This window comes from Pipistrellus hanaki, assembly GCF_964339955.1.
Source record: "Pipistrellus hanaki genome assembly, chromosome: 7".
Classification (NCBI taxonomy): Eukaryota; Metazoa; Chordata; class Mammalia; order Chiroptera; family Vespertilionidae; genus Pipistrellus; species Pipistrellus hanaki.
In genome coordinates, this window is record NC_140509.1 from 48,308,092 (window position 1) to 48,320,902 (window position 12,811).

A 12,811-nucleotide genomic window follows, 5' to 3' on the forward strand; every position below is an offset into this window, starting at 1 on the left:
CTTCATTAATAGTATCCTTTTAATACCTCCAAGTAGAAAAGCAAAAGCCAAACATTCATTATTAATATACAGCATATGGTAATCAAGTGTAATTTTTATTGACTCCCTGGTTAGTATTATTATACTTGCAAGTATAAGTTTTTTGGTATTTAGTGAATTCCTGGAAAGCACCAAAAAAATAACAATACTCTGCAAATTCTTTGTTATCTATTGGCCCAAAGCTAATCACTCCAAAGGAAAGGAAGAATATTAACTGACTAAATGTGTATTTTTAGGGTCTTATTTCAAGCAATTTAAATTGAGAGGTTCCTGTAATTATGCTCACAGAGTCAGGGGCATGTCTTTATCTATTACTAGCCACTGGGAAGATCATTTATCTTACCAAAATGCTAAGATAAAAGAATTATAAAAAACGAAGTCAGTTGACAATGCTAGTAACAATGGGTCATCTGGCTTCAAATTTTAATGGTAGTCTGTATGTTCTCTCTTGTTAAGGAAATCCTGGTACAATGTTGGTTTAATATTATTTCACAATGTAAATGTATATTAAATCATCAATTTGTATACCTTAATATAAACAAAATGTATATAATATATACAATTATCAAATATATCTCATAAAAATGTCAAAACTTATATGGTAACAAATTTGGTTTTCTCTAAATCAATAAAATACAGTACTTCATTTTAAAATCTGAATGGTAAAAATGAGAAAGATAAAGGCTAAGAACAGGTTTGAACATGGTTTATAAAATTAGAAATGGACATACATGGGTTTACTAATTGATTTGAAAATACCTTAGGAGTTCAAATTCACTCCACAACCCAAACCTAGTCTGCCCCTTAAATATGTTTTTTTTTTTTTACATTTTCTAATGGCAAAAATAAAAAAATAAAAGATTATTTTGTGATACATGAAAATTATATGAAATTCAACTTTTCATGTCCATAAGAATATAGACTTTTATTGGTCCCTGGCCACACGCATTCATGTATGTATTGTCTATGGTTGCTTCCACACTATAATGGCAGAGCTGAGTAACTGCAACAGAGACAGACCTACATGGTGCTCTCATTGCTTTGCATTGCTGCCTAGCATGTTACAAATTATAGTGATGCAGTTTATAACTACTAGCATTTTGAATGGCACATAGATTGTCATACTACAACATTTTAAAGTTTTCAGTTCATACCAATAATGTCAATATGAGAGAGAACTTCAGGTGTCATGTTAAATTTAAGGCACAGTGAACGATGGGTTATTTTGTTATTGCATTACGTGGCAAAGCATTAACATGCAGTGACACTGTAGCTGTTCACACACACACACACACACACACACACACACACACACACTCTGGAATTACCAAACTAGGTATTCTCAATTTACAAAATGCAGTGATCAGAGAAATTAGAAAATTAAAACAAAGTATCTCATCACAGCAAAATTTATTTACAAAAATGAAAATAAAGCTGTAAAGTAAGTTTCGGAGTGGCTCATCTGTTAGCCAAGCAAAGAAAGCCTTTTCACCAACGGTAAGTTCATTACATTATTTTTGGCTCATAAGTTGAAGAGATGTATCCAAAATAAACTTGCTTAAGACTATTAGCTGTTTTGTCAAGAACAGTTGCTTAAAAGAATTGAGAATACTGGGAACATCAATGTAGTCAATAAAAACAAACAAGGCAAGTCAAATGATTCTGAGTGGTTTCCCATGGTTCTTGGTGAATCAAAGATGTTACTGATACTACCTAGTGATTGTTGTTTATTTGATAAGTCAATGCCAAGGTTGAAGTGTCTGAAGAGTTAGTGTCCATGAGTACTATGTATGGAACAATTAAAGGCAAGAATATTTTCTAAGAAGTTAAGAAAGCATGGTTTCAGGACAATCTGAAGTAGAATTTGCTAAGATGTGTTAGAACTGGTGATGGTAAAAATATGTGTGGAGCAAAAAGAAGACTTAGTTGGTCAAATTTACAAAGCTTATAAAAATATAAAGTGTTAAAACCCATGGCTATTTATGTATTATTCATCAGCAGGTACTTTGTGGAATATATTTAACTCAATCTTGTGTTATTGAACTAGTACCGTCACCCAGCAATTTGCTGGCTTAGCAGTGGTAGTTTTATTGTTTTTGAGCTCAGGGCTGATATTGAAATTTTTCTGAAGGAAAAGAAATACCCTCAACCACTATCTGAAACACTAAAGGGCTTCGGAATTTAGCTTTTGTTGCAGACTTGACAATGCTTTTTTATTAATTCAACTCAAAATTTAACCAGTTTGGCATAATGAGAACAGTCATCCCCTCTGTATGTGGATTCACTGGGATCCAGGGAAAGCCCCCAGACTCAAGGAAAGATCTAGAGCTGTGATTCTCAAAAGGAATCCTCAGTCCACCACCACCAGCAACCGCACCTGACTGGGTACTTATTAGAATCACAAATTCTACTGAATTGAAAGTTCTGGGAGTATAGCTAAACAGTGTTTATATATGAAACATACTAATGTAATTCTGATGACAACTACATTGTTTGAATTATGAAGTAACATCAAGCTGCTTTATATATTTCCTATGCTATCAAAACGTAAGACAATAAGTGAGCTCTCTGTTTTCACATAAATCTGCATCAGGTTTTCTAAGCTCAAACTACAAGTCCAAGTGGATTTTTTGGACCCTGATGCAAGTATAAAGGAAATTTCCATTTCCTAATAACCATTTAGTTGTGCAATCAAGGAGCACCAACCTAACCTTCAATTGGCAGTGATAAATCTGCAATATAATAACATGCTAAAAGAAAATTATCAGAAGAATGCAATAGAATTCTATCAATGCCTTCCAAGTGATAAATATGCTAAATGAGTATCATATTCTTCTCATGAATTAACATATGTATTTGGCAATACCTATCTGTATTTCATAATACTTCATATTTTTCTTTAAAATCTACAAATGTCTTAATAGGTTAAGACATTTCCACCATTATAAAAACCACACAACACAACAAAACAGAATCAATTCTAATATGTAACCCCACAAAAGCACTGATTTTATTACAGAACATACATGTCACTGAGTAAAGCTCTTTTTTATGAACACATTTGGAAAGCTCCCATTGAACTCGAGTACAGCTCTATTGTCAATCTGAGAGCAGAAGGACACATCAAGTAGGGAAAGATCTTTGCATGATTCCAGGAGTTTTCTTAAGGACACCGGACTTACCATTCTTGTTCCTGTTCAAAAAAACAAAACCACAAAAAACACTTTAAATAGAATATTTATATAATGTTCTCATAAAGAGTACCTTTATTACTGATTGTTTAAAATACACTTCAAATAATTTCCTTTTAAAAATTAAAAGCATTTCTTAAAAGACTTCATATACAAATAGTCTGTAAAGAAATACGCACTGAATTTTCCCAGACAATTTGGCATCTTCACCCACTATCCTCATTCCCACCTCCTGCTCCTCCAGACTTTCCTATTTCTGTCACCCCAGTTCAAAACCATTTAAATCTCTTTTTCTTCATCCATGGCAGCTATGCTTACAACCTCCAATAAGATTCAACCTCTAATTCCATACCATGCAATTACTGAGCAACTACCCTGTAGAAACTTGTTTAAAGCACTGGAGATTCGAGGAACTCAGTGACCAGGGTAGAAAGCTATTAACTACAACACGACTTGGTAAGTTTTACAGCAAGTGATGGCTGTAAAATGGCAGTACTGGAAGACAGATGATAGATAATGAGTACTAGCTAGCCCACATTATATTTGAAGTAACTATGGGATATTCAGATGGAAGCTAAATTATCACCAGGCTATAAGACGTCATCTGTTGGAACATGCTGTTCTTTAACTATAGCTTTACTAGGGGGAAAATATCACAATTGTATTACATAATATGTCTACTGGGATGGGGATTACAGTTTCTGAAATGTTAACCCAGGCCTTTTTTTCTGAGAACTTCTTTCTCCTCCTCTCCCTGACATGAGCTGTGGAAACTGCAACTACACAGCTACCCAGGCTGTGACTGGCGCCTCACCAAACCAATACAGATTCTCCTGAAAACTTAACACTGGAATTCAGGAAAGCCTTCTGTGTCCATAGATCCTTAAAACTAAAGACACGGAGAACTGGGTTGGGTCTGTTATATTTGGCCATGTCTACTTAGAGAAGCAGAGATAACACGCAAGACAAAAGAAAAAGGCAAACCAAAGTGAGAAGCAGACATAAGACTGTGTGCATACAGCTGCAGAGGCAGGGTTGGGGCAGGGAAAAAGGAAGGGAAAACAGAAAATAGCTTCCCTGCTTTTTGACTGTTTTCCACTCCCTCCTGAAGTTGGACCATAACTAGCTCCTACTGATGCTGGATTTACCGTTGCATGATTCTGAGGGAGAAGGGATCTGAGGGAGACACTTGTATCTTCATAATATATTTTTTTTTCTCTTATGCTTAAGCTATCTTGAGTAGGTTTCCGTTATGTAAGACCAAAGAACATCAACTAAGACACTTGGCTTTGTGGTGTTTTGTTTTGTTTTTACCTAGGATCATGTTTATTTTATCTTTGCCAGTCTTGGTCATTACAATCTGAATTTGCTGATAAGTTAGAAGTTCCTAAGAGAATGCCAGGGAAGGAAGTTGGATAGTGAAGAACTAACTAGGCTACAGTCCCCATCCTAGGCTGCCAGAGCACTTCCTATCAAACCAAGCAGTCTTAGCAGGATTAAAAATTTTCAGTGTATCCAATTTTATGTTTTTTGGTGTGTGTGTGTGTGTTTTGTTGTTGTTGTTGTTGTTTTGTTTGTTTGTTTTTCCCCAAAAAAGTCTGAGTCAGCTCTTATGTCAAGGCTTTAAAAACAAACTGATATATTGCATCCTTACCTAGTATGTCCAGTTGCCGTAGTCTGGTACAATTACATGCCAGTTCCTCAATGTCTGTGTCACACACAGACCTGTTGGCCGTAAGAAAGAGTTTTTGCAAGTTTGGGAGCTGTCGTGCCAGTTTGGCAAAGCACCCAGTGCTGCTCTGCAGAGTAGGACACCAGCCGAGGTCCAGTTCCTCCAGGAGCGGACAGCCCGCCGCCAGCTCCGCTATCCCGCTCTCAGTGATGTTCTTGCAGCGCCACAGGTCCAGGGTGCGCAGTTTTTTACACTTGGCCCCTATCATGCTGGCGATCACATCATAGTCTTCAATCTGGAAGTCAAACAATTCCCATCTTTCACATATTATGCTCAGAAATATGAACAGTTTGGAGAGCAAGTTAAACATTCTTAATCATCCCCTATTGTTTGCTTCCATGTAAACATACCCACATTCTCATTCATATAGATCTGCCCACTCATCTCACAGACCCGCCACTGTTTCATAAGACAGCAAGAGTAATCACTTACTTAAAAATCTATTTAACAGAACTCCAGACAGAGGACGTTAATGAATGAAATCCCAAAGCAGATTGAAATCCTCAGTCTCTTGTGAAGAATTTGAGGATTCTGAGCTGTTCCTGTATGCCTCCCAGTTTGATCTTGCTGCTGATACTTGCTGACAAGGTCTAGCTTCTTATATTTTAGATATAATTAATCAACTTTGGGTGATACATAAGATCCCTTTGATAAAGGTGTACATTTTACTAGGCTCTAAAACAGTATGTGAATATGCTGACACTACTAATAAGGATATTAGTTGTGGGTGAAAGTAGACATCTGGGGACTGAATATACAACACACACAAAATTTAGATTATGTATGTTAATCACTGTCATTTTAAAGGAGGTATCCAATGATTTAGCTCAATATCACAGGATAAGCCTTTATTAACCAAGGATTAAACATTTAAGTTCATGGGCTTTATGTGCTTTAATAATGTTTCTTTAAGTAGGTGCTTACATTTTAAGAGTTTCACTTGATTTTGTTATAATCAGGTATCAAAATTATCACCAGAAGTCAAAAGGGAACAAAACAAACACTCAGATAATTTCCTTTTGTTTATTTGTTAATCATATTCTCCATTACTACTCGCCAGCACCACTCCAGATGCTAGGAACAACAGTGAACCAACAAACACTCTGTTCACGTTTTTGGGAAAGACATTCGAATAATGAGCAAAATAAATTCAGAGAGTGGTAAGTGGTGTGAAGGTAGTAAAGAGGGTGATGTGAGAGCAATCAGAGTGTTAGGAGTTAGCTGAGGGAGGGCTGCTGTGACCCCGAGGGTGAGCTCAGTGCATTCCAGGAACAGGAAAGAGATAGGTAGTGAAAGACATGGGCCTGGTAGTGAAAGATAGGACAGGCTGGGAAGGCAGAGAGTTATGCTGGGGCCAGGCCATTAGGCCATGAAAGCATTTGATTTTTATTTTAAGTGCTAAGGAAATTAATGGAGAGTTAGAAACAAATATAATTTATATGAAAACAAACAAAAATCCCTCTTTATTCTATCTGAAAGAGGGTCTATGGTGGGTAAGAATGGGGGCGGAGGCCCAGTGAAAAAGCCTGCACTAGCTTAGAAGAGAGATGACAGGTTTGGGTTAAGGAAGTAACAGAGAAACTAGAGAAGTAGACAGATTTGGGGATATATTTTGAGTCAAAACCTAAGGCTTATGGACTAGATATAGTGGTGATAGTGTCTGGTCTTTAGCAACTGCAGAAGCCACGAGAAACAAATTGGAGAGGATATAACTATTCACATCAGTGAGTGTACCTGAATAACACAGACCTGTGGTGCAGCCAATTTGCTTCTTTAGAAAGAAACATTCAAAATTTCCTGAAACCATGATTCTGATTGCTATTATTTTGATAGTCAGAAATAAAATAGCAAACTGACCTTTTGGTCAATTGACAGAAAAGAAACTGAGATAAATATAGCATTAAAGTATCAACCAAGAGCTATCTCTGTTGCTGTTCTGGTAAACTTTAGACCTGCTGTGAAGTAAGAACTATGGCAGGAATAAAATATTTTGATTAGGATGATAGTAGCAATATTAGTCTTATTTCTGAACTTTAATGTCAAGTCTTTAATATTTAATTTCCTGACAACAAATATCAATAGTAACAATATTTTATTAGTAATTACATACTTTAATTTAAAAGAAGCTTATTTTTCTAAAAAAGCATTTACCATAGTATATAACATATTAATAGAAGGAAAATATAATGCTGAATTAGTGGGCTCACCAAACTATTTCCAGAAACTAGGGTGGGCCTGGGCCCATAGTTAGGCTTTAATCAGGCTTAATCACAGAATTTAAAATCACAGAATTTAAAACTAATATGTCATTTTAATTGGCCTCTCTAACCTACACTGCCAAACCTTGAGGCATCTCTGAAGCTACTGTTGAGCTCTAAAAGATGTTCAATGGGATCTACTTTTTGGTCAGTGCCTGTCCATATTGATCCCAAATCTAGGAACCGCTCTGGAATCTTGCAACGCTTATTCTGATCTTCCTGGTAAGTGGATGCAAAACTGAAATGGTTGGGGATCCTTTAAATCTGCCTTGAAGAGGAATGGATTGCTCACAACTATACTGGGAGATGCATTTCCTGGAAATGTGAGCATAGATGCATGCCACACAAACACAACGAAGAATTCTATAATCCCTTTAGTGTCAATATTATTTATAAGTCATGTAATTTAGATGAAAAAGATGTAACTTATCCCATGAGCTCTTTCAATGACCCCTAAAGTACTCATTTTAAATCTGGAAGGACTGTAGAGATTATCTAGTCATGCAGTCCCTAGGCTTTTGGATTTCATGGACCAGTAAACAAACAAACAAAAAACACCTGAGTTCCAACACAGAATAACCACTCTTTCATCTCACCCAGTAAGGCCAGTAACACAAACAAACAAAACACAAAATAAATTTACTATCATAATATCAGAACTTAAAAAATTAATTAAGCTTTGTGAAAAACTCACTCAACTACTGGCATTTGTGTATGATTGATCATTTATTTTATAAAAAAAAACCAGAGAAGTAGATGACTTGTCTGAAATAACATCTGACCTGAGGCAGAACCAAACTCTTTTTGCCACACTATACTTCTCTTCTTGCTCTCGAGGCTAAATAATGCCAACGTTTCAAAGACATAGTCTCCCCTTTAAGAAAAATGTTTGAAAGTGGGGTCCAATAGTTAACTGTAAATCAGAAAAGCTGTGGGTAGGGAATGGGGTGGGATGAGTCAGGAAAAAATTCACCCAAGGGGAGAAAGAGAATGAGCAACTGAGAATAACGAATTTTCAAATACTTACCATTACACAACTACCCAAACTGAGGTGCTGAAGCTCTGAGCAGAAGTTCAAAATGCTGAGCAGTGCTGTTTGCTGCCCCAGGGACCACATCAGAGGCAAACACAGAAAGTGAAAGAAAGTGAAACAAAGAAAAGAGGTCAATTAGACATTAAAGGCTGTCACTACTTCTCCTGAAACAGAGCTCAAAACCTAGGTTACAAGACACCACAAATGCCATTTAATGAGTCCCCAGGTGCTCCCACCATTGATTGGCTGGGAGTCAAGGTAATCATTACCAGCCTCCAAGTAAGTTGTCACTCTGCATGTGGTTTTGCATGCCCTAAAGATACCTGTATTCCCCATGACCTCTCATTTCATTTCCCAAACGTAAGCAATTTAAAAGTCTGGTTAAGGCTGAACAACAAGACAAGCTAAACAACCTCCCCCGCCAAAAACAAACAAATAAAAAAAACCCACAGTGGGCTGGTGACACTCTGAGGAATAGTGTCAGCTCTGACATTCACCGATCAGCGGCAGCCTGATGGAACTGCCAATAGAGTTGCCCGAAATCAGGATTGAGCTGGTGACTTTAATGTCAAAGGATTCTCTCCGTTGACAAGGATCCCAACAACCATTGAACACCTGTCACTAGCAACATGCTGACTGAAACATATATAATGTGCACTTTCTAGTTATGTTCCTGCCATTTCAGCCCATCTACCCGTGCAAGGCAATGAAACACTCTCATCACTCAAGAAAGCCAAAGAAACGCTAGACTGTGACATAATCTTGATAACCAAAACATTTCTAAAGCCATAACTTCATTTGATGACACGTCTGCCATGAAAACTTGTAAAAACAACAATGCAAAACATTCAAATTTCTAATTTTTATATTCTAAATCAGTGTTTCCCAAACTTCTCTCATGATGAGAATCACCTGGTGGAATTGTTAAAATACAGATTCCTGAATCCCAACTAAGAAGTGCTAAACTTGAGTTTTTGGGAACATATAGGTAAAATTGTATACTTAACTAGTGCTCTAAGACAGACCAGGAAACAAAAAATGAGCACTAAGAGCACTAGTTAAGTATGCAATTTTACCTATATGTTCCCAAAAGTTCTAGTTTAGCACTTCTTAGTTGGGATTCAGGAATCTGTATTTTAACAACTCCACCAGGTGATTCTCATCATGAGAGAAGTTTGGGAAACACTGTTCTAAATGAAGAAAAAAGCTACTCCAACTTTCTGGCAAAATTTCTTTCTATACATTTGAACTAAATCATATCTAAGAAAGTTAAGATACTATAAAACTTATGTTTAATCTGTTGCAAGTGTCCAGAATCTGAAAAATATTAATTGGGGAGAGGATGACAAATATGTCAATGACAATACAAAACATCGGTTTGACCCCAGATAAGATTCTGAATAAGAAAATAATGTAGTGAAATATTTCATATAAAATAAACGTAAGGTAAAAATAAAATAACTCTAGTTATAATGGGCCCTAGAGAGATACTAGACTTAAGACTGGTTCACTGTTGAGTGTTTCTTTAAATTTAAGAAAAAAGTTTATATTTATTTCATACTTAAGTTTTAACACAACTTATAAAAGGCAATCCCATGTAGCTTTCAGAATGCTGGCAAATAGAAGAGATATATGAAGATAAGTTTTTTTTTTAGATTCTTCATAATACTTAGCTATTTTAACTTATTAACAAATGGGGGAATGACATGGTTTGTTTTTATTAAAGTATCAGATCCTTACAACAATGATGCTTTGTAAGGTTTTCCCATGAGCAAATCCAGAACATATTAGAGAATTTTTAGAGAGGATTCCACATATTCTTGTAAGAAAATTTAAATTAACGCGCACACGTACACACACACACACTTCATCATAGAACTTGTTTGGTAATGTCTTTTTAAATAATTTCAAATATACAGACAAGTATAGAGTCCATATAACAAACATACATTTTGCCTTCTTTGCTTATCTTTCTCTATTTGTGTCTCTCTCCATCCATTCACATACTTCCTCAGAGGTAACCTTTATCAGGATTCAGTGTTTAAAACCATGCCTAAAGATTATATAATTTTATTATACAGTATGTGTCCATAAGTAGCATATAATATTGTTCTCCATGGTTTTTATATAATGGCATTTTATTATGCATGTACTTCTGCATCCTCCTTAACAGTGTTTGTGAGGGTTTTGTCCATGTTGATACTCACAGCTTTACTTCTGACTTAATTGTCTACTATTCCATTATGCAAATATAATACAGCATACACTTTCACTCAAAGAACATTTAGCTTGCTTACAAGTTCTACCATAACAAAGAATGTTAGAATAAGCATTCTTATAGTGCTTCCTGTGCATTTATAAAAGAGTATTTCACTAGAGCACATACTAAAGTAAGAATTTCCAGGTGTTTATGTATGACCGACGTTATTAGGTTTTCCAAAATAGCACTCGGAGTGATTGTATTAATTGACACTCCACCAGCTGTGTAAGAGTGTGGGATTCCCACATTTCTGCCAACATATAGTCTTCTCATCCTTTTTATTATCTGTCTGATGAGTATGGAATGGTATAATTTGCATTAGTATAATTCTAGTGAGTTTGAAAATTTTTTCATGTTTATGGGCCAGTCATATTTCTCTTCTGTAAACTGCTTAATCATATTCTTTTTCTTTTTCTTTCTTTCTTTTTTTTTTTTAGTGTCTAAAGTTTTACGTATGTCTCCTTTTCTCCCAATTGACCTCTCCCTTAAAGAGCCATTCCTTAATCATATTCTTTACTGATGTTTCCATTAGGTTGTTTCTTCCTTCTTGACTTGTAGGAATTCTCTTTTTATGATGGATACCAATCTTTGCCAGTTACATGAATTACAAATATCTTCCCTAAATCTAAGACTTGTCTTTTTACTTTGTTTATAGAATCTTCTGAGACATGAAATTTTAAATTTTAATAAGTCACATCAATCTTTACATGTTTATTCTGTTGTCTTTTTGAAAAGTCCCTCTTTGCTCACAGAAGGATATTCTTCTTTTATTATTTTTTGAATGACAACTTTAATTTTTTTCTTTTTTGCACTTAGGTTTTAACCCAACTGAAATTGATTTTTATACATGGTAAGGTACCAAATTTCATGCTTTCTCCTTAGGAATAACCATTTGTCCCAGTTCAATTTACTGAAGAGTCTATCTTATCCACCAATTTGTAATGCTTTCTGTCATGTATCAAGTTCCCTTGTATGTGTAAGTCTACTTCTGGGTCATTGTCTTTCACTGGTCTACTTGTCTTTTCCTACACTGACACTTCAATCTTAATTATTATAGTTTGTAATAAGTCTATAAATCTAGTAAGGAAAATACCCTTTCTTAATTCTGTAAAACACTAAAGAGCCTTTTGCTCTTTCATATTTTAGAATCACCTTAAAGTTTTTAGTTTACCTTTTAAAAAATATGAAAGATTCGTTTTTCTTTCTTCTCCATGATCATTATTTAATTTACTGGCACTTTATCAATTTCTGTGACATAATTATTTATTATATCTAATACCCTCTTCCTGAAATGTTCTTGTTGAAAACTATTTTTAATAGTTCTTTTAGTGAGCATCCATGAGTGGTAAAATCTTAACAACAAACATTTACTGAGTAGTTATTAACATGTCAGCATTGCTGTAAATTCTTTTTCTTAAAATATTCTTTAAATTGTTGACAATATTACAGATAGCTCCCATTTCCCCCCCTTTACCCTGCTCTGCCCAGTCCCTACCCCCTACCCCCAGGGCTTCACCACCCTAATGTCTGTGTCCATGGGCTGTGCATATAAATATATTTGGTTTATCTATCCTCATCCCCTAACCCGTACATCAAGGTATGTCAGTCTGTTTCATGCCTCCCTGCTTCAGGTCTTTTACTTTGTTGGTCAATTGATTTGTTCATTAGATTCCACAAATAAGTGATATTATGTGATATTTGTCTTTCTCTGATTAATGCTATAAATTCTTTATATACATTTATCCTCATAACACCCTGTTCATTCATTTAATAAATATTTATTGAATACCTACTAAGTGTTAAGCACTGTTCTGGCACTTGGGATTTATCATTCTATATGGCAGAAAATAACCTATAAGGTACACATCATTATTCCCATTTATACATAAGGAATCTGAGTCACAGAAAGTTAAATAATATGTTGAGCCTTTATATATCTCCTCAATCTTGAATAAAAGTTTAGCCAGGCGTAACATGGATTCCAGTTATTTTCTTTCATCATTTTGAAAGTTTTGCTCCATTACCTATCACCCTCCATTATTTTTTATAAGAAGTCTACTGTCAGTCTAATTATCTTCCTCTGTAAGTAATGCTTTTTCTCTCTGATAGTTCTTGACCCTTTCTCATTTATATTCTGCAATTTCATCACATGTCTAGGTAAAAATTTATTTTCATTTAGTCTGTTTGGTATCCCAAGTGAACATTTATTTGAAGACTTACATCTTTTTTCATGAACAATCAAGATTCTTAACAATTCCCTCATCAAATATGGCTTCTCCAACATTTCCTCCATTTTTT

General features: G+C 35.2%; 1 protein-coding gene across 3 annotated transcripts in view; it reads right to left on the reverse strand.

Annotated features, from left to right (window-relative positions):
- Positions 1–1,432: 1,432 nt before the first annotated feature.
- The window catches only part of FBXL4 (F-box and leucine rich repeat protein 4), a 47,081-nt gene continuing 35,702 nt past the window's right edge, over positions 1,433–12,811 (reverse strand). For all 3 annotated transcript variants that reach the window (XM_084889381.1, XM_084889379.1, XM_084889380.1), the window contains 3 exons: positions 8,248–8,319; positions 4,885–5,197; positions 1,433–3,232 (listed from right to left, as the gene is read on the reverse strand). In XM_084889381.1, the coding sequence (XP_084745507.1) occupies positions 3,069–3,232; positions 4,885–5,197; positions 8,248–8,319 (549 nt within the window). In that variant the 3' untranslated portion in view covers positions 1,433–3,068. The remainder of the gene's footprint in view (positions 3,233–4,884; positions 5,198–8,247; positions 8,320–12,811) is intronic.